Raw genomic sequence first — 27,858 nt, 5'->3', positions numbered from 1 at the left:
TCCCCTTGTCTGCTGGTAATATGGTGATGCTCTTGTCTTTGGCGAGTGTTTGTGCTGCTTTCACCTCCTTCTTCGTCATATTGGCTGGTGGTCGCTTTGCGGATTTTAAAATGCCTGCTATTTCGTTTCATAGTTCTGACTTTTCCCCCTGGTCTTCTATTGATTTGCACGCTATTTCAGTAGCTAAAATGTAGTCCTCGTACGGAATTTTAGCGGGTGTGATGGCATAGTTGAGACCCCGGGCTAAAACGCTTTGCTCCGTGGTGGTTAAAGAGCGACTGGAGATGTTATGCACCCACTTCCTGGATGCTACGTCGTGCGTGTTACGTTCCCTGTCTTGTTTATTTTGGATTAGTGTTTCTAATTTCCTAACTTGGCGATGTTTGGCTTCTGCGAACTGCCATTCGTGTGCGTGCTTCAGATGTGTTTCTATCAGCTTGTATGTGTCCTTGTCCATATTGCATGTCTGTCTGAAATGTGCCGTTTTTTGTGCTAATGACAGGTTAATTTCTTTCACCTTGTTTGCCGTGCAGCGGATCCTTTCCTGTAGCAATGCACTTTGCGCTCTCCTCACGATTCTGTCCGTGTTCTGCGTTGGTATGGGGTTCTTTAAGTCCAGGCTTGATGGTATGATGCCTTCGTCTCGGCACCGCAGGTTGAATCTCAGGTGATTCCGGAAACGCGCTCTCTTCTGTTCCAGCTGTTCCATGCTCACTCTTTGACACAGGTTTGTCCATGATTCGTTCTTAGTAGTCCGATCAGGTTCATTAGGCCTTTTTTTTGTATTCATGGTTTGGATTCGTATACACAGGCCAGAAGTTATTTTGCCTACCTTGACATGTTTCGGCTGCCAAGCTGCAGCCTTCCTCAGAAGTGTCACGTGATGTTGTCTGGTCGGCTGATTTATACAGGTTTTGGCGCCAGCTTCCTGCTGGGTGCAGTAGGATGACAGCGCCATCTTCATTAAACTTGAAAATACCATTTATTTTGAATAGTTCTGTAGCTACAAAAAAATTTCTGAAATTAAATCAACTAAACATTTTAGGGCAGCCTGGACACTAACTTTTTTTTAAGTTGAAACAGTTTTTTAAGTTGTAGTGAAACAGAGGGTGCCTGAAGAAACCCATATTCTGCCTGATATCATGACAACATCATTCAAAGTTTAGCTACACTCCAGAAATACACCGCCAGTCGTCATACAGTCTGTCCTGCTTTACGTTTACCGATCAGCTGTGCCTGTCACTGGCTGCTTATGAACACACCATCATCGGTGTGTGTTGTCGTCATGGGCGGTAAAGTGTGTGTGGTTTGCAGCATCTTCTGAGACGAGGTGGAAACCGAATTTAACGAGCAGCTGGACATGCAACCAATTCAATCATTATAATTAAATGCTGTTTTCAGTCGTAATGAGCAAAGTGTCTGTGGCGGTTCAGATGATCAGATGCCCGGATCCACGACGGGAACTCAGGGTCCGGTGTTTTCTGCAGGGTCGTCAGAAGACTGACAGGAACACCTGTTGGTAAAGCAGTTCGTCTTCTTAATTGTTGTTGACTGTGAAAACCTGGATAGGCCCACTTCGTTCACCTACAGAAGAGCTCCAGGAAGAGATGAAGGCGAGCTGACAGAAGAGGTCTCAGTAGAGTCGTCTCCCGACTGATGACGCTCCTCCTTTATCAGAGTCACAGTCATGCTGTCAAGACCAAACAGACCCAGAAGCAGCCCCAGGCTAGTGACTGTTGAAAAAACAGTTACATTCCAGAAAATATCCAAGGCAGAGCTGTCCACAGCGAGGATCCTGACGGTGTAAAAGGCCCGATCCAAAAGGCCACGAAACCAAAATCCAAACATGGGAAAGACAAGGGAACACGAGGATGCAGGACTCGACACGAGATACGAAGAGTGTGGCGCACACACACTGAGGCAGAGGGTGTGTAAGGACAGACACGAGGGGCACTTACAGACCGCCTCAACGCCGCTCGTCACTGAGTTCCTGAGAAAATTCTCGAAAAACAACTAAAACTTCAATTATGGGCCGCACGGTGGTGCAGTGGTTAGTTCTCTTGCCTCACAGCAAGAAGGTCCTAGGTTCAATTACCGGCCGGGACTCGGGGCCTTTCTGTGTGGACTTTGCATGTTCTCCCCGTGTGTGCGTGGGTTCCCTCCGGGTTCTCCGGCTTCCTCCCACGGTCCAAAATCATGCATGTCAGGTTAATTTAGGGTGACCAATTAATCTGGTCACCCTAAATTGTCCCTAGTTGTGACTGGGAGTGTGAATGGTTGTATGTTAGCCCTGGGACAGACTGGAGACCTGTCCAGATTGACCCTGCCCTGGGACAGACTGGAGACTTGTCCAGATTGACCCCGCCCTGGGACAGACTGGAGACCTGTCCAGATTGACCCTGCCCTGGGACAGACTGGAGACTTGTCCAGATTGACCCTGCCCTGGGACAGACTGGAGACCTGTCCAGATTGACCCCGCCCTGGGACAGACTGGAGACCTGTCCAGATTGACCCCGCCCTGAGACCTGTCCAGATTGACCCCGCCCTGGGACAGACTGGAGACCTGTCCAGATTGACCCTGCCCTGGGACAGACTGGAGACCTGTCCAGATTGACCCTGCCCTGGGACAGACTGGAGACCTGTCCAGATTGACCCCGCCCTGGGACAGACTGGAGACCTGTCCAGATTGACCCCGCCCTCGCCCACAGCAGCTGGGATCGGCTCCAGCCCCCCCAGACCCTGAAAAGGAGAAGCGGTTTAGAAAATGGATGGAACTTAAATTAAACCCACTTCAACAGCGTAAAACTCCACGGCTCCGACCGACGCTAGCCATGATGCTAATGTTTAGCACAAAGAGGCTAATGCTAGTGTGCCCAAATACAGAGATACTGAATGCAATTCGCTCGCTGCAACAAGCCTTTGGCCCACAGTCAACCGAAACGCTGGAGGCTGTTAACAGCATCAAGGAGCTTTACTGTCCCACTGGAGGAGAACTGGGGAGACGGAGGAGAGAATATCACAGATGGTGGAGGATGTCGCCGCTCTCCAACAGAAAGCACAACTGGAAGGAACAACGGAAATATTGTTCAACAAAAGTCAACAAGAAGGCAGGGCGAGACACTCTAGTCTGAAAGTGGTTGGTGGACAGAAAGCAGAAGGCCGAAGACACTGGGTGACACTCTCACTTCACCGCGGTGATGGAGCGAACACGAGCCGGTCTGCAGCGCCCAGATCATCCATCCATCTGTTCTCTACCGCTTCTCCTCGGGGTCGCGGGTGGCTGGAGCCGATCCCAGCTGCTGCGGGCCAGGGCGGGGTCAGGGCGGGGTCAGGGCGGGGTCACCCTGGACAGGTCGCCAGTCCGTCGCAGGGCTAACACATACAGACATACAACCATTCACACTCGCATTCACACCTGGGGGCAATCTATGGTGACCAATTAACCTGACATGCCCAGACCAATCGTTGACAAATTTCTGAACGATGAAGACCGTGAAGATGCACTGAAGGAGCACGTTTGGAGACCCCTGAGCTGGACGGTGGCAGATTCCATGACATTAGGGAAGCAATGTGAAGAAAACCCGAGCAGCCTGGTCACACAGCAGTCACTCATCAGATACACGTCTGATTTTTCTCCACAATGAAAGAGGCCTGTAGCCCATCTGAAAACATCGGAGAGCATGTGTGTTTTCCTGCTGACGCTGTCCAGAAGCTGATCCCAGCTGGGCCACACTGACAGTGGGAATGAGGCCTGAGTTGTTGATAGCTCACATTTGGAGCATTTTAACCAGGTGCAATTAGTGTTGTTGTGTGCAGGATTTCAGCTTGTAGGATCACAAAGGAGGCTCTTCCCCACGGATCCAGAGCAGCTCTCTGGTCTCGCTGTCTTGCCAATGCTGGGTCATCTTGATGAAGGAAATCTCACGCTGTGTCCAGAAACAACAAGCGTGCTAACGTAGCCATGCTATGTCAACGTCATGATGTAAATTACCACGTCGACCCGGTCTGCCTTTCCCACTAAAAGCAGATCGGAGCCGAGCCGATTAAAACCCGGGTCGGTTGCAGGGTCAATCGATCCGGGTCAGAATGCCGTTTAAACACTTTCCCACTGCCAGGAGGAGCCGGGTGTTAGCGGGTTTAAACGGGTTTTAGGCCAGTGAGAAAGGGCTAACAGTCAAGGGGTTAAAGACACGCCTCCTCTGTCCTCTGGCCTCTGGCTCCAGCAGGGTAACAGCGTATTGGACCGGACTCACGGATCCACCTGTACACCTTCCAGGGTTTACTGGGCCCCTCTGATCTGGATTCAGTAATGGTTCCTCTGTGTTACACACACATCCACAGAGCCAGGATGTTCATCTGAATATCACCACCACTCATAACGTTCAGTACTCTTTCTCTGGAGAATGTATGTTGTAAAGAAATATACTGATTGTGTGTCTCATTTCCTGGTTGTCTGTTGTTGTTTTCAAAATCAGTTGATAGTTAGCACCTCGAGGGAAATCTGTTCTCTGCTAATCATTTGAAATAACTTCCTCGGGGTGATGCTTTCATACGCTGTTTGTACTGTTTTTGATGTGCTGTATACTCTCTTTCTGTATTCACACAGTGTGAATACAGAAAGAGAGTATACAGCACTATTTGTAAGTCATAATCATTGTAATTGTGTGAAGACCTTCTTCTTCTAAGACAACTGAATCTCTTCAAAGGTCCACTGGTTTGAGTAGCACAGCTGACTGTTGATCCTCTGTGGGTCTATTGACCTTTGACCCTGTGTCTGTGCCTGCAGTGCCACATATGAGCTAAGTTCACTGAATATGATGGGTCAAATGAATGAAAATGACACTTTCTTTTATTCTCCAATAGCAATGAATGCACTGGAAGAGAAGGTGGTCCTCATCCAAGATGGTGGCCATGCTGACACGGCAGCAGAAATCAATGAAGCATGTACTTTCATTTCTTCATGTCTCTATATGTCTGCTTTGTGCTGTGTCAGCCTGTTGCAGCTGGGTTCTCCCTCTGTAATCACAGCATGCTGAGGACTGGCTGGTATCTGAGGGAAGATCTGCAACTCACAACAAACAAACAATACAAATGGTAATACGCAACGATCTCAGAAAATTACATCAAACCCCATGTTTTATTTTATGTATAGCAATATCATTTACATATTAAATAACACTATAATAGAATGCTTTGATATAGCTTTCAACAAAGAAAGAAAAGAGAACTCCAACTGTTTGGTTACAAAAGGGGAAGGAGCAGCCACCTTCTGAAAGCAGGTCAGAGTGGAGGAAATCATCCAGCGACTTATGAACCCGATCCTCCAGAGGGTGGAGCGGAAAAGGCAAAGGAGGAGAAAACATTGCAATATCACAATCACTGCCTGATGGCCAATGGATGAGATGGAGTCATGTGATCGACTGCAAACAGAAATCCTGAAAGGAGACTAGTGAGAGAGGATGTCCGACTCAAAACCAGGAGAAATGGGTTCATGGAAACTGGAAGTCTGGTTCGCAGTGCTTGCTCTGAAGATGCAGAGGTGTATTACAGAGGCAACAAAATGCATGGACACCTGCTGGAGACAGAACAGCGGCACGGATTCCTCCAGGACAGCTCAAAAGAACTTTTCATACAGGGTGACAGCAGGGATTAGATTCCTGCAGACTGTGAGGGGAAAAATGGCAGAATGATCGTATTGCAGGCCAGCGTACTAACATTTCAAACAGCACTTCACGTCACTCACAGCTCTCTCCTCATGTAAAACCTGCAGTGTTCACAGTGCTCAGTTTAGGTCCAGGCAGGCAGAATGATGGCGCTATGTCCATACGGTCCTGCAGAGGTTGTACTATTGTACTGTACTGCATGAAGACAGGGCATGAATCCGGGTCAGGGTTCGGATGACTGCCACTGTGACCTGGAGCGGCCCTGGTCCTTGATCCTTGAAACCTTTTTTTTTTTTTTTTTTTTTGCATGTTTTAGGAGTTCGATTGGTACAATCATGTTTGTACCAATGAGTGTACACAAACATCTGATACAAATGTAAGTGACACAAACATTTGTACAAATGTTTGTGTCACATACTGATTTGGCCTGACGCAGCACTACAGAATCAGACGACTTGTGAGCACAGCCTGTCGGCGGCTCCGGTTTAATGCGACTCACAGCTCCAATAGGAACAGTTAGCATCTCCAATGCAATAATGCCACTGGCTACTAAAGCCTGACCTCATGGGGAAAAGTGTTGACCATCTGATCTGACAGCTTCTAACACGACTGACGTCCAACAACAGCGGACACGCAGACGAGCTGGCGAGCTAAATAGGCTTTTCAACCGTTTTAATTTTGCAGTTTAACTGAATAATGATCAAACTCAGTCAGTAATACATTCTATGATGAGACGCATGGTGGAAGGTTTTTCAGATCGTATTTGAGTCGAGCATTTCCACTTCATATGCACTCTTTGACTCGCAGCTGCTGATAAACATGAGGACTCTATTGATCCTGCAATGCTAATTTGGAGAATGCATGTAGTTCAGTTTCTGATAAATACAGAATGAAATGCTTTGTCTGGCTCAAAGGAGCTTCGTTTCTCTGCACACTGTAACTGAGCGGTTGATGCAGCTCAGCAGCAAAGCTGCAGCCTCAAACAGGAGCGGGGCTGCTCCAGACACGAGTGGCAGACCGAAGTGGGCCTCTGGTTCAGATCGGTGGTTCAGATCTGGTTCAGTGTCAGCTGAGCTCATTCCAGCCTACAGACAGGAAGTCTTCTGGTGCAACCTGTGAACAAAACTCAGCAGAAAGGAAGATGAGCCAGGGAGGCATCGGTGTGTGGCCGTTTTAGAAAAATAAAGTCTATGTCAGCCTTAATCTCAAAATTTCTAACTCTATTATCAACATTTGACCTGAAGTCCAGTATTACAGTCAGAATGGTTTTCTCTAAATGCTAACAGGAGACGTGTTCACTGCATCCTTCCACCACAGCTTTTAGGAACCACAGGAATCACTGGTGCCCTTCGTCTGTTTGAAGGAAACAATGTGAGGTGTGGAGCTGGGGGGGTGCTGGAATGCATCATGGGAGAGATAGCTCAACATGTTTCTTCTGCAGGGAAAGGGGTCACGGGATCAACAAACACACTAAACAAAGCTTTCACATTTTCATTCATAATGCAGAACACAACAACTCATTTCACGCCATCGATCACAGAGGTACACAGCATCATCAATATCTGCGCTTAAAGTAGAACATCCACACGTCAGAGAGAGAGAGAGAGAGCGAGAGAGAGAGAGAGAGAGAGAGAGTGTGTGTGTGTGTGTGTGTGTGTGTGTGTGTGTGTGTGTGTGTGTGTGAGGGGTTGCTGCAGCTGATTTCAGTAGAAAACAAAGCCAAGAAGGACAGAAGGACCACCCTCCTCGAAGGCCAAAGAAAAAGGAATAAAGTGAGAAGACAGAGGTCTGCAGAGAAGGGCAGTGAGAGATGAGAACTATGTCCTTCAGGCCTGGGGAGGGCAGTGAGAGTTCCTCCTCCTGTCAGCAGGCTGGACCTCAAACAGGCCTCCACCTCCACCTCCACCTCCACTGAACACCAACAGTAGAGTGAGACTCCCTGCAGGAAGTCAGGCCAGCAGAGCGCTGCAGACGCAGGACGGCGCTCTGGGAGTGTTGGGGCTGCTACACCAGACCTGGTTTGGACTGAGTTTTGGTCTTACAGTTATTAAAACTGTAAGACCAGTAAGACTGGCTTGGAGCCAGATCTGCACCTCTTATGGGATAGATTTGGTGTAAAGAAAGAGAGAAGGTGAGTTAGAGGTCTCCTCCAGAGTCCCAGGACCTGAACATGGACCATGAACACCAGCTCTGATCCTGAACGCCTCAGGGTCCATCCAGGAGCCGCGACCAGGCTGAGAACATGTCGCTTCCATTCGTTCAGGAACAAAGATCCTTTTAGCTCTCTGGAGCCGCTGAAGGATCACATGGAGACTCACTACCTGCATTCCTGGCAAGTTTTATACTCATCACATTGGTTTCAAGATTCATTTTTAGGATTGCAAAATAATTTTATGTTGCACTGTCATGGAAATTCAGGCTATGTTCTATGAATCGAATTAAAATCATTAATAACTGACTGAATATAAATGACTATTTTCATATTATCGAACAATAAAATCATGTTCTGCTACAACTATCGTCTCTTGCAGTAAAGTGTGTATTGTAAACACCACTGTAGAAATATTTTTGTGTTTGGCTGGATTAACCATTACAATGCCTCAGATTAACTGCACACAGAAACATGCCCATCCCTGAGTGATCCCGGACGTTCCTGTGCTGCTGTCGGCCCTCCCGGATGGCTCTGGGCCTCCTGCTCTGTGGCGTCTCTCTGAGTACCTCAATCTTTCACAGTTTGTTGAAAGAATGCATGCTGGGTAGTCTTCTTCATCTACACTTCATTTCCCACATGCACAATCCAGAGATCAGGCTCTGTGTTGTATTTCACCTTTGCAAAGGTCATGTGAGTATTGTCATGATGTAGAGTACAGCAGATGGTGAGCACCTGTCAAATTAAATCTGTTCAGCTGAAAATCACTGCAAACTCACTTAAACCCAAACTGAACAGTATGAATTTGGCAGGGAAACACTGACGTTCCAAGAAAAGTCCTCTGGGTAGCTTTCCTCTACTGTTCTGTACGCAAAGTGATGTGAAGTCAGCGGTATTTGAAAAGCTCTTCATGATAACAGATGAAACAAGTCGTGTTCGAAGTGACTTTAAAGCTCTTTAAAACATTCTGTTAATCAAACCCCTGCTTTCTTTTGAAACTCCATCAACAGCACCAAGCTTCGAATATGACAGCAGCCTCACCAAAAATGAGATGAGCTGACATCTCATTCAGCTAACTTCAGCTTCCTACATAAAGGCGATACCTGAAATGTGCCGTTAAAGTTAACTCTAACTTTTGGGCCGAAAATATTCAGGTATTGATCCTCGATATGAATCAAATACCATGACAGGAAGAGAATGCAGAGTCACACACAGTCACACTGTTTGAAACCCTGGATTGCTCCTGCTACAGTCAAGCTGACCTGCTCCATCCCGCTGTTCTGTCACACTCAGCCTCTTCCTGTTATGGCCAAAGAAAATCTGGACTGGCACCAGTTCTCATCCTCTGTTGATGATATGTTCAAAAACATCAAAAAGTGCATGCAGAAGTGTGTGTGTGTGTGTGTGTGTGTGTGTGTGTGTGTGTTCATATGGCGTAGCAGCATATGAAAGCGGAGGACGGAGGAGAGTCGGCCTCAGTAAGGTGGAGAAGCAGCTGTGAGGGTGGATGTGCTGGAACTGAAGCGGCCTGAGGCAGGAGGCCACAGAGGACATGTACAAAAATCACAAAAGTTAATTATGGTAAGGATATATTTATATATGTATACATACAGTACTCCCATATATTAAAAAGCATAATATGAATTATACAAAGAAATACTCATAAAAGTTCACAGTAGCAGTTGTTACACCACCTCAGGTTCTCTAACATGGGTGTGACTTGCTAGTAAGAGGGACAGCGACAACGAAACAGGGTCCGAGAAAGAAAGAAAGAAAGAAAGAAAGAAAGAAAGAAAGAGGTGAAGAGGAAATCAACAAGTGCAAGTAGTTTGTGTGAGTGGGTTCCTGTGGTAAATGAGTGGTGGTACTCAGGTCGGGTGCAGGACGGGATGGAGGAGATGACTCCGTCCACACGTCCTTCAGTGATTGGCCGAGCTCAGCGCGGTCAGAACCGTGGAATGTAAAACCAGCCGAAAACATACAGAAACAAGGACGACTGGAGCTGGAGTGAGGAGAAGCCCAGTGAGTCAGCTTTAGTTTAGGCAGTAACACTGACATTTCATAGTGCAAACAAGAACAGACAGAAAAGTGTTTCTCGTTGCCTACCGTCGTGAAACTGAAAAACGCAGGTGCAAAACCCTTCAGTAGGAGAACATTAAGACATAAAATGGCGAAAAAATAAATATCAAAAACTTTTTGTCAGTGTAAAAAAGTAATCAGGTTATTCATTTTAACCAAGAGTCTGGCAAAAAAGGCCTCAAAAAGTCTTGTCCACAAGAGTTCTGTAATGTTTTACAAAGTGAGGTGGCTCCTCCCAGGGCTCAGGGACCCCCCACTGCTGCTCCAGGGCCCCCAGGACCCTCCGGACCCCTTCAGACCAGAGACTCCATGCTCTCTGCCGGATCCGACCGGTTGGACATAGACGTCACGGTCCCGTTAATGTCCTTGGACGAGAGTCCTGAACCCTTCTCCTTGGTGCTGAGCAGGCTGAGCAGGGCTCGGTACAGGTACCGGTACTGGTCCTGCAGGTCAGAGACAGAGCCAGAACCAGAGCAGGTGAATATCAGCAGCTCCACGGGGTTCTGTCCAACTCATTCATCAGCTTTTAACCTGTAGCTCTGGGTTCTTATGCTGACCCTCTGACCTGGAGGTCAGAGGTGGAAGGGAACTAAATATTTACTGATTCAGATTCTGAGTCTGTGTTTGTCAGAAAGCATTTTGCTTCAGCTCCATCTGACCATAGAATCAGTACTTTTTACTCCTTTCATTCTCTAGACAACCAGTCTCGGGACTATATTTAGTCCTTCTGATCAAATTTTTAAAAAACCGTCAGCGGTGTGACAGCTTGAAACGCTTATTTCCAGAGGCTTCATATCAGGAGTGAAGCTGAGGCAGAGTGTTTCCATCGGGTCCAGGAGAACATGCTGCTGCTCTGGGTGTGTGATCATGGACGTGCTCTGCTCAGAGGGGAACTCACTATTTCCGTGAAGACTCCAGGCCTCATGAGGTTGATCATCTTGGCCACGTGATAGACGTCGACAACGGCCTCGCTCTCCAGCTGCTGGGACAGGGTGGTGAGGGCACACAGCGTCCCCGCCCACACCGAGCCCAACCTAGCACCAGAGGGAAAACCACAGGGTCAGCAAGGTCGCACTTCCTGCTCCACTTCAGCACTTCCTGCTCTGAATGCTTGTGCAGCGTGCTGAGAACAGACAGGTTGTCCTGTGAGGACCTGCAGTTGGTAAAACGATGTCTATTTTCTCAGTTCTGCTGGTATTTAGTGTGGAACCGTGTCATTACAGGGGAGTAGAAACCAAAACAGGAGAGCAACGGTGGCTGAGGCTTCATTTCATTCTTTCATTCACTGCTTCACACGTTCACCAAGCAGTTGTCTGCAACATGATGATGCTGGACGACAGAGCTGGGCTTTGGTGGTGAGACCTCAACCTGAACATGTCTGGTGTTTTGTTTCAGTTTGTGGCAGCTCATCTGGTCAGCCTGGTGTGGCGCAGTCAGTGTCAAGAAGAGAAAACATGCTAAATTAAAAGTAATGACACCATTTAGGGATAAAAGTGGAAGGGGTCTCTGTTGGAGATTGATTTTATCGCCTGTTGCTACAGAAGAAAAGAAAGTGAAACATTCTCCCTGGCAAAATCACAAAGATACCCTGAAGCTCTCAAACTATCAGCCTGGACAAAACAAAAATGGCGTCTCCCTCCCGGATAGCCACAGGCTGCTGTCTCACACTGTCTTCTGACTGAGACCCTCAGTGATCAGCAGCGCCAGAGACCGACGATGATCAGGGAATCCTGTGGAGGTCTGCCCTTCTCCTCCGCCATACAAAGGCCATGTTCCTTGTTCATCAGCAGCTCTGTCAGCAGCATGGCGGAAAGAGCTGCTAACAACCCGCCGGCCGAATAACGACGAGTGCACAAAACAATTAGGACGAGCCTAACTGACAATCTCTCAGGTGCTGCAGACACCAGAAGAAGTGTCCAGTTACTCACTTCTCTTCTGGAGGATGCCACCGGCAGTCTTCACTGTTTTGGTGAATAAACATGGGTGAGGCTGCTGGATTGGAGCCGTTGAGCAACACTAATGTGTGTCAGTTCCCCCCACACTTTGACGAGGCCTGAGTGGGCTGCTTGCAGTGGTGTGTGGGGCGGGGCCGAAGTGTGTGACGGAGCACACACACCCCACTCTGAGGACATTCTAACAGTTTGTATTCAGAGACCATTTAAAAACCCCAGGAGGGCTTTAGGAGAAGGGAATGGAACCAACGGAGCAGTGAGGAGGGATACAAAAGATCCATCTCTTCTTCAGCTCCTTCCAGCTCCTGTGTTCTCTCTGGACATGTTGGCAGCAAAGAAAAAAGGATTCTTTGTGAATCGCATACAGTTTTAAGATGGAGTGTTAGGAATTGAACCTGAAAGACAGCTGGACCATGACCAGGGCCTGGACCTGTCTCATCTATGATCCTTCAGCTATATGGATGGATAGAGTTCCAGCTAATGAGAGGGTCTGAAAAGAAAGGAAATGCTCAGTAGTGTGAAGGCAGAGATATTGCAATGGATAAACTATGGAAATCATTTTCCTGTGCCAGGCCACCTCTTCTTGTTGTTCTCTGCATCACATCATTTCCTGCCTTCTGGTGTGAACAGCAGCATGCGTCCACGTCCCTCCCCTACATTCCTTCCTTCTTCAGTACTCTGCATTGGAGCAGCGACTCAGAGTGAGTGTGAGATGGTTTCTTGGGGTCACCAAATAATTTTAGAAAAAACTTAATGAACATAAATAATTGTGGATTGCAGTACTCCGGACAGGGAGTTTTTCTGGTGTTTCTGATCCAGTATTTGTCCGGCAAGATGGACGTGTACGAGTAGTTCAAACGGCTCAGTGAACTCCGGCGTGCTGCTTGGCTGAGCAGCCGGGTGGCGGCGTGGGCCGACAGTCCTCCGCCCTCGCGCCCGGCGGACCCCTGCAGCCAGCAGAACCCCGCAGAGCCCGTCAGGCAGCGTCTGGCGGAGCTGCCGCCGGCCCGGCAGACCTCCGGAGAGGCCAGGCCGGTCAGCCGGGCACTCGCTACCGGGCGCATAAGGGACAGGTTTGAACTCAATACGAGCAAAACAGTCTGCAGGGGGCTGAAGACTGCTGACTATAAAGCTCAAGACCAGACCCTGGAGAGTGGAGAGGGACCTGTAGCTCAGATCACAGGCACTGAATAATCTGCTAATACATGACCAATACAAACATGGCGTGAGGGAAAAGTGGCGACACTCTCCAGCAAAATGACAGACGACAAATAAGACTACAGTGAGTGTGTTTAGAGTCATTTGCCTCTGACTCCATAGCTTCAAACGCCATTTTCATGGACAGCCGGTCTGCTCTCTCAAACTCTCCATGGTGACAGCTGGCAGCCACGCTAAATGCTGGTCCATGCTTCACATGTACGCGTTTCCGCGTCCGCTTTGGAAGGTCCGCGCACCACCGATGCGGACGCGCTTTCTCCCATGCTACATTTTGAGCTCAGCTGTGCGCGTCCCTTGCAGGCGCGGTGATCCACGCAGCCTCGAGAAGCTTTTCCGGCTCTACAGACTGTTTATCTGCTCCTTTATTATGGATTATTTAGAGAAAATTAAGCACATACATTGTCACTACATTATCTTTAAGTATTAAAGTTTATTTAGCCTTTTTTTCCTGTTTCTGAATCGCGGGGCGGCGCCGGAGCGATTAGTTACTTTTTCACTTCTGTCTGCAGACCTTCTCCTCCCTCCAGACAGTCTCTCTCTCTTTCCACCAGTTTTTCACTCTTTCAGTGTCTTTAAGTGGAGCCATCAGGCTGGAGCTCCGTCTACTTTCACTTTTACCGTCATGTTTTGTTTGCTATGGCGCTCTGGCGCAGGCGCACACTTCCGCGACCTGCGCTCAATGCGCAACGCGGTCTCAATTTCTGGCTGCTGCGCGGACGTCCGCGGATCGGTCCGCGCGGACCCTAGCGGCATGGCCGTTTCTTCCTATAGGCGAACTAGGCGAATGCCTAGGGCCCCCAAGCCACCAGGGGGCCCCAAAGCTGCATGTTCAACCTCTTCTGAAGATAATTAAAATGTCCTGTTTTTATCTGTAGCTAGCTCTTGTGTTTATTACACCTCTTATATCCTTAAAAATAAACGTTGGATATAATAAACTGCAATGACAAGCTGTGGCTGGTGCTTTTGTGGCATTATTAGTCTGTTGGACCGCTGTCGCACAGCAAGTGACGTCACGTAGCAGCCGCCGACAGGTATGATGGGAATGATTGACAGCTCCCCATCATTAGCAAGAGGATTAACAAAACAAACCATAATGGCATCAACAAGAAATTATACCAGCGGCAAGGAAAAACGGAAGAAAAAGAAGACCGAGGAAGAAAACCGTTCAAAGGATAAAGGTAAGTCATTTGTTGGTGATGTGGGCTGGAGAGGTGGAGGTGACACGAAGTTTTTTGTTTTGTTTTGTTTTTTGTTTTTTTGCAAGTTTGTTTATTTGTCCCACTTGCCAACTAGCTAGGATAAATGTTAGCCTGCTGCCGGCTATTATCTGTTCGTCACAAACTCAGCTTTAATGTTTGTCTCGTGAAAGTTGGCCTGTCTTGCCGGGAATGAGTGGCTGACTCCGGACCGTAGACCCGTTTATTCAGATTATAAGGAGGGAGGGCATGTTGTTGTAGTAGTCTGCTCTGTCATTGTTCAGTGGAAGTTGTCTCACATATTTTACACTTTATTTTAGGATTAGTTAGAATTAATTTACTAAGTTTAGTGTGTATTGTATAGGGCTGTAATTAGGGACCGAGCCTGGAGGGCAAGGTCTCTACATGGTTCTTAAAACTGCTACTGTTTTGTTTAGTTTTTAATTTAAAGAACTGTTTTAAAGGTTTGTTTTTAATCTATTAATCAATCAACATTTATTTAATAGAGCCCTTTACAACACATACAGTGACCAAAGTGTATTCCAATAAAATTAAAGCATATGAATAAAAATAACTACATAATTTAAAGCCAATAAAGCAAATAATAAAACAAGATTAAACCAATAAAAACAAATACAAGAAATGTATTTGATTATTGTGTTTTAATTGATGTATAAATATTATTCATGGCGTTTTATTCTTATTTCAGACTGTGGCAGTGGTTTATTTGTCTCAGTTTTATTACTTTAGTACAATTTGTAAACTATTGCAGAAAACCCTTAAAAGCGGCAACTTTGTAACTGGATACAAACTTTAAAGGATGCTGTACATCACAATGTTTAATATAAAAACAGATTACCAGTAATTTTAATTTTCTGTTTTACTGCAACAACACTAATAATAAAACAGAATATGTACTCAGGATCTATTTTTTGCTTGATAGCCTAATGAGCTTTGTCTTTGCAGGAGCAATTCTGAAATATTTCGGAGCTCCAGACATCGAGCCTGCATTGTCTAAACATCCTGACCAGGAAGCCCCAGGGCCATCAGGTATCTCCTTCTGTCCAGGAAGCTCCAGAACAGCCGTTAACATCAGAACCTCTTTCTGCCCAGGAAGCATCGGAGCAGAGGAAGATACAAATACCACATCTTAGAGCAACTCCCTGTGTTGTGTCTTCCTTGGCAAGTGTGCTCACACCCGGTCAGACCCCTTTCATTGATAGTGAACTTCAACCAGGTCAAATTTTTTATTTACTCACCTTTCCATAACTCCACCTCACAATTTTAAGCAGTGGTTTGTTTTGATTGTTGCACTTTAAAATACATGTTGATTTGTTATGTTTTCTTATTTAAAATAAACGTGTTTCTTTTTATAAATACTCAATCTGTTTTATTTATTGACATATAGAGGATGTTTTTTCTCGTATTATAGTTTTATCGGTTTCACTTGCCTGGGTGGCTCAACTCTTAAGACGTTTGATTTTAACTGTAGCCTAGGCTTAGTAGACCATCTAAAGGGTTAGGAATCTCTTCTTCACAGTCTGACAAAATAGGGGCCCCCAGACAATATCTGGCCTAGGGCCCCCATGAAGCTAGAAACGGCCCTGCCTAGCGGACAGGAATTCATGACGATTTTTACGTCACGCAGACCAACGCGCAACACGCACCCACGCGGACATGTGAAGCATGGACGGGCCTTAACTCTCCCTTAAAGGGGCGGGCGGTCCACACCAGCAACACACACCAACAGCACGGGATTCACGGAGACTGGTGCATGTTCAATCTGGGGTCGAGAACCAAACAGCCTGGGAACCACTGACAGGAGGGCCTTCAATGGCTCTGAACCGGGCCAGTTACTTAACACAGAGAGAGTACTCAGACTGACTCGTCGTGGACGATGGTGGGTCCGTCTCGTGTGGCTGCTTCCTGTTTGATGAAGCCGATCAGCTGAAAGGTGCTGCTGATAGGGGCGTCCGGGTTGGGCCACCTGGGGCACTGAACGTGACGGACCTCCAGAACGTAGTCGTCCTGCAGGTAGTGAGAAAAAAACAAGTTAGACCGGAGCAGCTAGTGGAGGGGAAGGAGTCCTGAAGCATGTCTGTGTCCAGATGGTCCTACAGCCGGATCCAGCCCTGGTCACTGGCAGACTGCACCAGTGTCCCAACTCTGTCCATAATGTGCCTGTCCTGATCACCGTCCTGATCACCGAACTGATCACTGTCCTGACCACTGTCCTGATCACTGTCCTGACCACCACCCTGATCACCGTCCTGACCACCGTCCTGACCACCGTCCTGATCACTGTCCTGATCACTGTCCTGATCACTGTCCTGACCACTGTCCTGACCACTGTCCTGATCACCGTTCTGACCACCGTCCTGATCACCGTCCTGAGCACTGTCCTGACCACTGTCCTGATCACTGTCCTGACCACCACCCTGATCACCGTCCTGACCACTGTCCTGACCACTGTCCTGATCACCGTCCTGACCACCGTCCTGATCACCATCCTGACCACTGTCATGATCACTATCCTGATCACTGTCATGATCACTGTCATGATCACTGACCTGATCACTGTCATGATCACCGTCCTGATCACTGCCATGATCACCGTCATGATCACCATCCTGATCACTGTCATGATCACCGTCATGATCACTGTCATGATCACTGCCATGATCACTGTCATGATCACTGCCCTGATCACTGTCATGATCACTGCCCTGATCACTGTCATGATCACTGCCATGATCACTGCCCTGATCACTGTCATGATCACTGTCATGATCACTGTCATGATCACTGCCCTGATCACCGTCCTGATCACTGCCATGATCACCGTCATGATCACTGTCCTGATCACTGTCGTGATCACTGCCATGATCACCGTCCTGATCACTGTCCTGATCACCATCCTGATCACCGTCCTGATCACTGTCATGATCACCGTCATGATCACTGTCATGATCACCGTCCTGATCAACGTCCTGATCACTGCCATGATCACCGTCCTGATCACTGCCATGATCACCGTCATGATCACTGTCCTGATCACCGTCGTGATCACTGCCATGATCACCGTCCTGATCACTGTCCTGATCACCATCCTGATCACCGTCCTGATCACTGTCCTGATCACCGTCCTGATCACTGTCCTGATCACTGTCCTGATCACCGTCCTGATCACCGTCCTGATCACTGCCCTGATCACTGTCATGATCACTGTCCTGATCATTGTCATGATCACTGTCCTGATCACTGTCCTGATCACTGTCCTGATCACCGTCCTGATCACCGTCCTGATCACTGTCATGATCACTGCCCTGATCACTGTCATGATCACTGCCCTGATCACTGTCATGATCACTATCCTGATCACTGTCATGATCACTATCCTGATCACTGTCATGATCACCGTCCTGATCACTGTCATGATCACCGTCCTGATCACTGTCATGATCACTGCCCTGATCACTCCCATGATCACTCTCATGATCACCCTCATGATCACTGTCCTGATCACTGTCCTGATCACCACCTAATCACTGATCACTGTCCTGATCACTGCCCTGATCACTGTCATGATCACCGTCCTGATCACTGTCATGATCACTGCCCTGATCACTGTCATGATCACTATCCTGATCACTGTCATGATCACTATCCTGATCACTGTCATGATCACTATCCTGATCACTGTCATGATCACTATCCTGATCACTGTCATGATCACTATCCTGATCACTGTCATGATCACTATCCTGATCACTGTCATGATCACTATCCTGATCACTGTCATGATCACCGTCCTGATCACCGTCCTGATCACTGTCATGATCCCTGCCCTGATCACTCCCATGATCACTCTCATGATCACCCTCATGATCACCGTCCTGATCACTGTCCTGATCACTGTCATGATCACTGTCCTGATCACTGTCCTGATCACTGTCCTGATCACTGTCCTGATTACACCTGAGGTCAGTACCTGTCAGGCTGTGGCCAAACAGGCTCTCTCTCTCTCTCTCTCTCTCTGTCTCTCTCTCTCTCTGTCTCTCTCTCTCTCTCTGTCTCTCTCTCTCTCTCAGCCAGGAGTAACTATGTCTCCTTCATCAGTTTGATTGGCCAGGAGGTTGAAGCAGGTCCAGTGTGTGATGGAACGAGAGACTGACCACCAAAACCAAAGTCTCTGCTCTCTGGACAGAGGCAGCAGAGAAGGTTCAGGCTCATCTGCAGCACAGTTCACACACACACACACACACACACACACACACACACACACACACACACACACACACACACACACACACACACACACACACACACACACCTGTGTAGCTTCCAGGATGAAGTCGTGGATGCTGATCTGCTCCTCGCTGGACAGGCAGAGCCGGTCTTCACTGATGAGGGTGACAGTGAACGCCTCGCAGTTCATGGCTTCCTCCCGACTGGGCCAGTACACAAACTCATCCTCTGCCTGCACACACACACACACACACACAGATTTGGTTCTGAAATAACATGTTACTTCCGCTGTGTGCTGAACCTGGATTTATGTGGCTGAAGTTCTATTTGTGGTTTGAACTGACTGTGTGTGTGTGTGTGTGTGTGTATGTGTGTGTGTGTGTGTGTGTGTGTGTGTGTGTGTGTGTGTGTGTGTGTGTGTGTGTTTCCTACCAGTCCGTGGCTGGCGGGCAACATGACGATCATTTGTGCGTTGTGGTCCCAGATCATTCTCCAGAAGTCTTTCGTGGTGTGAGGCAGAGGATGCTGGGTAATGATGAACTCATTACTCCGATAGTAACCCTGAAAAAGGAACAGAAGAAGAGAAGTGGTCAGAGGAGAGCTGCAGCACATCTGTAAACCACCTGAATCATCACTGAAGCTCCTTTCAAGCGGACGGTGTGTCTCTTCAGACGAGTGCAGTGTGTCAGCACTCACAAACTCACATTCTCCTTTATTAGTGAGCAAGAAAAGACCTCGAACAACCTTTCATGGAGAGCACTGCTGCCCTCTGGTGTCCATTTCACGAGGTCCACTTTTGTTATTTTTTCTCTTTCCTTCTCCCACAGCCTCACTCAACGGCTTGGAGCGCCACTTGCTGGACACTCCTGCTCTGTATTTCTTACCCAGTGGGCTTGTGTGTGTCAGTTAACATGACATTCACTCCTCTGAGACATCTGCTGGTTTGGCAGCTTCAACAGCTTCGCTTTATCACTCACACACACCAGCAGACTGGGGACAAACTGAGGCCTCTGGACAAAACCGCCATGGCATCTAAAGACCTGCCCACCAATGTCAACCAGCATTCTTGGTAATCTAAGAAATGGCTCAAGATCAGCAAATCCAGGTCTTGGTCCAGTTATCAAGTATAGATCAGGTTTCGGATTACAAGGTTCAAACTGAAACAAACTTTTGCTTCTAATCCAACTGACGATGTCGAGTGTGACTGGCTCTTAAAGATGGGACAGCGACTCTCGTCATGCTATTTTCAATTTCTACCTGCCAGAACAGAGACGAGAGAACAGAATAAAACCTGCAGGAAACACTGGCCCAGTTTACTTGGGTGTTTTTTTTTCAATTCGATTGAAAACAGTCGTATTAAACGCGTTTGTATACATGGACTTTACAGACAGCAATCCACGATCAGTGCTGTTTTACCAGAGCCCAGGGAGAAGTGGATTATAGGCTGCAGCGTCCTGTGACATGAGCAACAGGCTCTCTGGGAACTCCAGGTCTTTCTCTCTGCAGCAGCGGTCCTCGGAGTGTTTATCTGATCAACAATGTTCCATCGTCTCCATGAGACGCTGCTCAGAGAGCTCCTCCCCCGGCGGAGTCCCGCCCCGCCCAGCACCTCGTCTCGGTGTCTCGGGGCTCCACCTGCCGGTGTTTCAGATTAACTGGTGTCCGTGTTAACTTGTGACCAGCAGATGTTGAAAACCGACTGAAACTTGTAGAGGTTCTAGTGAACGTCGGTTTTCTACAGTTACAGTAAGTTTATCAGTTTAGAGTCTTTAGTGAGTCTGATTCTAACATCTGCTGCTTCCAGCATGTGTTTACAGGATCCCATCACTCGTTACCATGGGAACCAGTGAATCCAGAACACCGGGCGGCGGTCCACTGGTAGTCTACCACCAAGCTCTTCCAACAACTGGCTCCAGCTCTCCTCTCCAGTGTTTGTTCTCTCGGGGTTTTTATTAAAAAGGGTTTCTCAGCCACCGTCCAGTTCTTCTGCTTTTTTTTGACATTCCTGCTTCCTGTTTCCTGTTTCATCATCACGTCACTCTGTACGAGGGAACGCATGGCAGAACCAATAGGTCCCAGTTTAATCTGCATCGCTGTCAAACACTGTTTATATGAGACACAGAGCAGATAACTTTCGGTGAGACGACCTCGAACAATCAGATCCCAAATACAATCCACTCTGAGTGAAGCGGATCCACTCAGTGTTTATATGAACCTTTACAATCCGCTTCTCCTGCAGTCCCAATAGGAGGAGGAGTTCTGGGCCCATGTAAACGTGGCCACTGAGTAACTTCATTCTGGAAGACAAGTGTGTGAGTGTTGATGGAAGAGGCAGTGCTCACCATGATGTAGGAGGCGTTGATGTAGTCGGTGCCTTTGACGCCGGGTAAAGGTGCAAGTCCCACCCTGGCTTGCTCTGCTGCTCACAGAAAAACAAGGAGGGAGGCGGGGTTAGTGGTGCGTTCAGGTCTGGAGTCCCCGGCTGAGTGGAGACGGGTCTCAGCAGTTCTTGGCTGTGGACTCAGAGACCTGGGGGACAGTCCATGACGTCTAGCTGCAGCAGAATAACAGCAGAAACAATCCAGGCCTCCATCACAGTCAAACACATTTCCCTTTGGTTGATGTCCGTAGAAATGAAATAGACACTACATCGCTGTGGTAACCTGTTGGCCACAGGAGCACAGTACACCTCCTCAAGACTGACTCTCTCTTCCACTCAGAAAAGGGCCACTTCATCACATGTCAGTCAGAACCTGTGAATCCACCAGGGAGAAATTAAAGGCCTATCTCGGGTGTATATCTTATTATATATGATGGTGTATTTGAGAGTACTATGTGATGCATGTAACCCTTAGGATGAAGTTACTTTCAATACTCTCTCCCCCAAAGACTTTTCCTGCTGTAGTTTCTCTCTCTCTCTCTGATCCACCTGCACCGAGTGGAGCAACGCAGAAAATCAATCTGTCTGTACTATTCTGTCCTCTCTTTCTAGCCCCTCACCCCCTGAAGAAGCACCGTGGGCCTGGTTCTGCAGGGTTCTCCTCTGAGCCTGGTTCTGCAGGGTTCTCCTCCTCTGAGCCTGGTTCTGCAGGGTTCTCCTCTGAGCCTGGTTCTGCAGGGTTCTCCTCTGAGCCTGGTTCTGCAGGGTTCTGCTCCTCTGAGCCTGGTTCTGCAGGGTTCTCCTCCTCTGATCCTGGTTCTGCAGGGTTCTCCTCCTCTGAGCCTGGTTCTGCAGGGTTCTCCTCTGAGCCTGGTTCTGCAGGGTTCTCCTCCTCTGATCCTGGTTCTGCAGGGTTCTCCTCTGATCCTGGTTCTGCAGGGTTCTCCTCTGATCCTGGTTCTGCAGGGTTTTCCTCTTCTGAGCCTGGTTCTGCAGGGTTCTCCTCTGATCCTGGTTCTGCAGGGTTCTCCTCTGATCCTGGTTCTGCAGGGTTCTCCTCTGATCCTGGTTCTGCAGGGTTCTCCTCTGAGCCTGGTTCTGCAGGGTTCTCCTCCTCTGAGCCTGGTTCTGCAGGGTTCTCCTCTTCTGAGGCTGGTTCTGCAGGGTTCTCCTCCTCTGAGCCCGGTTCTGCAGGGTTCTCCTCTTCTGAGCCTGGTTCTGCAGGGTTCTCCTCCTCTGAGCCTGGTTCTGCAGGGTTCTGCTCCTCTGAGCCTGGTTCTGCAGGGTTCTCCTCCTCTGAGGCTGGTTCTGCAGGGTTCTCCTCCTCTGAGCCTGGTTCTGCAGGGTTCTCCTCCTCTGAGCCTGGTTCTGCAGGGTTCTCCTCTTCTGATCCTGGTTCTGCAGGGTTCTCCTCCTCTGAGCCTGGTTCTGCAGGGTTCTCCTCCTCTGAGCCTGGTTCTGCAGGGTTCTCCTCTTCTGATCCTGGTTCTGCAGGGTTCTCCTCCTCTGATCCTGGTTCTGCAGGGTTCTCCTCCTCTGATCCTGGTTCTGCAGGGTTCTCCTCCTCTGATCCTGGTTCTGCAGGGTTCTCCTCCTCTGAGCCTGGTTCTGCTGGTTTCTTTCTTTTGAAAGGGAGGTTTTTTTCTTCCCACGGTCGCTTGAGTTCCCTGGTTTGAACTCTTGGGTTGTTTCTCTGTAGAAGTGCCCAGAAGGGGCTGTGTTGTACTTGGGGCTGTATATATGAATAAAGCTGAATTGAATTGAATGTTTTAACTGGAAGGCTTCCTCAGACTGTCTGAAGAAGATGTCAGCAAGGTAAAACACCTTTCTTTACTTATTCTGTCTGTTAAAAAAGACACGCTATCTTAAAGAAGTAAGTGAGAAAAATGGAAATGATGCATTTTTCACACTGATCTGGGTCTGCCCGTCAGGTCAGAGCCCTCTCCTACTTACACGGCACCATGGAGGAATTTCGGTTCTTCTCTTTGTTGCACTCCTTCTGAGCATTGAAGCACTCCCTAAATCTGGAGTTGCACTGAGTGACCAGCTGAAAGAAGAGGAGACAGAAAGTCACACTGATTTATAGCTGAGAAAAAGACTTTGTGCCCATTGGAAAACATCACCAGATTAGATTGAGTTTGCGTTGAGGATTAGTTTTGTTTCATTGTCTTCCAAACATTTGAACTCTTGGAGTGATTTTAAAGCCCAGATCTTCATATGAAGCAGGTCTAAGCTGTGCTGCAAACACACTTCATGATTGATGGATAATAAACAGTTCCACCTTCTGTTGTGTCTGAAGTATCGATGCTGTGACGACCGTGTTGCCTCAATGAATGCATTTCTTTTTCCTGAATACATTGCCCATAAACCAACAGGAGCGTAGGAACCGCGCCGATATGCCCACACACAGGACGGCGAGACTCAAACACACCACACCTTCCAGGTATGCAGGACTTACTGAGGTTTAAGAAAATCGCTTTAAGAACTGTCCAAATCTAACAGTTTTCATAAAGATAGACAAATATTTTGGGATTCTTATCATAAGCTCAATGATTACATGTCCTGAAAAACACATTTCCTCAAAAAAAGAAGAAAAACAATGAAGCACTTGGCTGTTTTCCACAAAGTAAGAGCAGAATTCAATCATAAAAACTGAAGGCAGAAGAGGGAGCAGATCATTGCTTAATGTTCTTAAAAAATATTGGTGAAAGCACCAAACTGAAGTGGTTCGAAGAAGGACAAAGAAGTAGAAAGTGAATAGAAGAATAGAAGTACCAGGTGAAACTGAAAATTCAATCCAGCAGCAGACACATTGTCATCCCTCTACAGAAGAACTAAAACCTCAGGAAGCTGCTGGTTTCTTTGGCAAAAACAGTCTCAACTCCAGACCTCCAGTCGGTTATTATCACAGCTACACGTCTGAGAAGGGATGCTGGGACGTTGAGTTGAACATCAGTAAAAGAGAGAGAATACAATGATTTGCCAATCACATGAAGCCATACATCCCTGAGTCCAGCCACACATTAGAGCTTGAACCAGAGACTTTTTACCTTTTCAGAGAAAACATTAGTTTATTGCTGAAACCGTTTTCAAAAACAGGTAGAAGGACAACCCAGCGCTCTGGCAGTAACTGACACTGGCCAGAGGGTCACCACTCTGAAAAACTGTAGAACCATTTAGAAAAATGTTGCTCAACGCAATATTGTGAACAATCCAGACAAAGACGAGAACAGACTCCTCATAACTCCGGCAGCTGTCCTCACATTTACAGACGGAATGCTGGACGTGGGCGTTTCCCCCTCATCAGATCCAACAGAGATAAACAACTAAAATCTGTCGGCTTCAGCAAGTGATGTGTTGTTCACATTGTGGACGGCATCGTCCGTCCAGCTCTGCCTCAGACGTCCTGGAGTGTGTTTTGCGTTCACCTTGAACTGCTTGTCCAGACGTGTGCGGCCGCCGTGTCCCGGCGCCGTGATGTTACTGAAGTAGCCGTGAAGCTGGCTGGCTGGCACTTCTGTCTCTTTCCCAGAAATGGCTTCCATCAAGGCATCGTGGATGAAGATGAACTGCTCCTGCGTCACAGCGACAGAGGGCTTCAGCAGTGTGAATGGAAGCACACAGCTGGCTGTACGTGTTGTACGTGAGGTCTGGTGAAGCTCATTCAACCTCATGATAAGTCTCAAGACTAGTATGTGATTTTAGATCCTACGCTTGTCAACAACTCGAAATGAAGACGATCTTTTTCTCTTCTTCGACAGTTGAGCTTCGGGGGGACAGTCGGTTGTCTTTGGACAAATCAAGCAACAATCCTCACGTCCAACAATGTGTGCTATTCTGATAACATCTCCACCTGGAAATGTCCTCATGATTAGACCAGCGGACAGAAAACCAGGTCCATGCTGATGCTGTGTGAGATCAGTGATGTGAGCAGAAGACTGATCGGATTTAAAGATATGACTGGAATCAATCTAACAAATGTGAGTGATGAAACTAGTTCTGCTGTAAAAAGAGTCAACAGCTGAGTAGGGTCTCATTCCTTTCATACAGTTAATATCTCCCTTGAAAATGTGAGGCATGAAGTTTAATAAAATATTATCACTGAAATGTAGCGATGGTGCTGTGGAGCATATTCAAAGAAACATGTCTGCATACATTTTGAACATAAATATAGAAAGTCATGGTCAGGGTTAGGGCCTCGTCAGACTATTTTTAGAGGGACTGATGTCTTGATGCTGTGTCCACAGCGCGGCTGCCTCCTCGGTAAAGCTGTGGTTCAGCTTGTACAGAAGCAGGGTTTTGGACGCCACGTTGTGCAGCTGTGGCTCAGCTGGGAGAGCAGCTCGCCCTCCAGTCCCCATCCTGTGTGGCAGGACCTCCCATCTCACTGTTTTGGGGCGGGACACTGAGGCCCAAACGGCTCCAGAGCTGACCAATCAAGCGAAGTGCAGTGAAACTGCGAAAGCTGCAGAATTGAAGAGTCATGAATTGATTCCCACAGAAAGAACTTTCCATCAATACTCCTGCCCTTTGACCTTTACACTCTCAAAAGCTTTGGGTAGTTTTGGTTAACTAAATCTTGGGTTCTGCTAGTTGGGTGATGTAATTGGTTTATTTTTACTTTAAATGGGTTATTTGATAACCCAACTCTCCAGGCGGCTGTGTTGGGACGGGGGTTATTAAGTGTTGGGTTTAATTTCCTGTGGAATCTGTTGGGTTAACTCAGCCTACCCAGCAGATGAAGTAACATTTGAACTTCGCGCAGGCGCAGTGTTGTTTAGTTTCTCACTAAATCCAGCGACTTCCAAAGTGTCCGAATTACTTTTTTTGTCAAAAGCGACTAGCGACAAATCTAGCGAGTTTTTCTGCCATTTTGGAGACTCTGACAGGAAAACTGGGATCATTTTGCAGTACTGTCCCTATCAAGCAACAGGTCCTGCTGTGAGCTTCTCCCCGTCCCAAAGCTCAGGATGTCAGTCCAGTAGCCCCGCAGCAGTCTGCTACTGTCATCTTCATATTCACTGGATTTTTTCTTCTTCTTTCCTTTGCCCCTTCACTTCCCAACGCTGGCGCATCGTGCAGCCCGGCATTCCGAGGACGAGAGCTATGGAGGGAAAGGCACCACGGGAGAACATTTTCAACTTTTATTCACCTTATTCAGGCCCGCCCATTTCTCTCGGGGCGGGACTTCCACTTTGTGTTTGCACTTCCGGTTAGCGACGACTGCGGTGTAAACAAACAGGAAAATGGAGTGGGAAAAAACTAAAATCTCTCTTAAAAGCTGTAATGGAACAACTCTGCCTCATCCGAGGCTTTTAGCAGAGCGGGAGGAGGACATGTGGAAGTGGTCTCCAGTCCTGTCTGGTGATGTTTTTAATGACTTTGTGCATCGCTGGGTGAGGATGGTTCAGCCTGGAGGAACTACAACAGCACAGAGCAGCCAGGCCAGGACCGCTTCACATTTAGCAGGATGTTGGTGACAGCTGACAGCGACAGAGAGCCTGGAGACCAGGATGCTCCTGTATCGCGGGGTCGGGACGATCCTGAAGATCTACTGAAGTAAAATGCAGCTCAAAAAAGTACAGTAACAGTAAAATTACTTTGTTATGACCACCTTTAGCCAGAATTGTCATGTGATGGTTGAGTGACCCATCCAAGTCTGCTGACATGGATTTAGTTAAGTTCCAATTTAGACCTGTCTAGTCTTCATTTAGTCCTGTCAGTTGAGAATTTGTGAAATAACATTTACCTCTTACTCATAAACTACTTTTAAAAGTGGATACTTTTGCTTTATAAGTAACTGAATCAGTTAACTTTAGTTTTACTTATGTACTTACTGTAGCGACCGCGGGGGTCGCTAGGGGTTGCTACAGGGCCGCTGCCCCAGAACTGAGTTCCGCCGCAAGGGATCGTGGGAGGTGGGACTGTTTGGGCCGTTCCGGGCCATTTTATGAGTTCCGCGTGGTTTATTTGTGTTTCCTTTTATTGTGGTTGTGTTGTTTATTGTTGTCGTGCCGTGGCCGTGTTTTCATTTACTCTTATTTTCACGTGTGGGAGCGTGGGTCAGGGGGGCTGCCGGGGAAGTGACCTGGGGCCTACGGCCGCCATTATGTTTGCCTCAGTGTGGTGTGTGAAATGTTCCCTTGCTTTAGTTAATGTCACAATAAAAGCTTGGTTGAGCAATAGAGCAATCCTCGCCTCGTCTTCTTGCCTACAAGTCACCGCTCAACACTACATTATATACAATTGTTGGGTGAAATGAAGTAGCCCCACTTGTTGGGTTAAAATAACCCAGCACGTGTCAGGTCCAATATGTAACCAGTGTTGGGTTGGGAAACTACCCAATTTGGGTTGAAAACTACCCAGTGCTTTTGAGAGTGTATTTATAAACCACAGAGACAACGTTTAAACTTTCATGTCTTTCGAACCTGGCGTTCCCCTCACCTCTGTTCTCATGCATCATTCCAAACCCTTACAACCAGCAGTGGACTGAAGTAGAGCGAAAATCTTCTACCGTATGTTTGTGATCCTGCAATTAACTATTAATGGCTGATTTTTTTCATCATTTCACCAAAGAAGATGTGAGCCTGGAATGTGTCGGACTTCTATTTGACCTGCAGTGTCGACAGAAAACCACACAGACCAGGTGAAAGCTCACATCCGGCAGATACCAACCTCAGTTTGGACCAGGTAGTTGCGCTGGGTGCGTATGTGTTTCAGGAAGCCGAGGACATTGACTGTGCTCTTGTCCTTGATCTGTTGTAACATGCTGTCAATGACGATGTAGGTCCCCGTCCGGCCGACTCCAGCACTGCAACACAAGACGGCAACAGTCGGCTGCAGCTGAGGAGAAACCATCCAGAGCCCGGGCATGGACCAGGGACCGAATGGGAGGCCAGCTCTCAGCAATCCAACAGCTTCAAATACAGCCAACAGACAAGCATATCAATATGTCTTCCTGCTGGATAACTAC

At 47.7% G+C, this 27,858-nt stretch overlaps 1 protein-coding gene across 1 annotated transcript in view; it reads right to left on the bottom strand.

The window, feature by feature from the left end:
* Window positions 1-9,387: 9,387 nt before the first annotated feature.
* LOC115388527 (receptor-type tyrosine-protein phosphatase gamma-like) overlaps window positions 9,388-27,858 on the bottom strand; it is a 50,674-nt gene continuing 32,203 nt past the window's right edge. The window contains exons 9-17 of the mRNA XM_030091688.1: window positions 27,561-27,696; window positions 24,314-24,460; window positions 22,839-22,932; window positions 20,848-20,924; window positions 18,938-19,066; window positions 18,591-18,737; window positions 16,143-16,285; window positions 10,790-10,925; window positions 9,388-10,334 (exon numbers count right to left, since the gene is read on the bottom strand). Coding sequence (XP_029947548.1) covers window positions 10,185-10,334; window positions 10,790-10,925; window positions 16,143-16,285; window positions 18,591-18,737; window positions 18,938-19,066; window positions 20,848-20,924; window positions 22,839-22,932; window positions 24,314-24,460; window positions 27,561-27,696 — 1,159 coding nt within the window. The 3' untranslated portion in view covers window positions 9,388-10,184. The remainder of the gene's footprint in view (window positions 10,335-10,789; window positions 10,926-16,142; window positions 16,286-18,590; window positions 18,738-18,937; window positions 19,067-20,847; window positions 20,925-22,838; window positions 22,933-24,313; window positions 24,461-27,560; window positions 27,697-27,858) is intronic.

The sequence above is a fragment of the Salarias fasciatus genome, chromosome 5 (assembly GCF_902148845.1).
Source record: "Salarias fasciatus chromosome 5, fSalaFa1.1, whole genome shotgun sequence".
Taxonomy (NCBI): domain Eukaryota; kingdom Metazoa; phylum Chordata; class Actinopteri; order Blenniiformes; family Blenniidae; genus Salarias; species Salarias fasciatus.
This window is presented reverse-complemented; position numbering and strand designations above follow the sequence as displayed.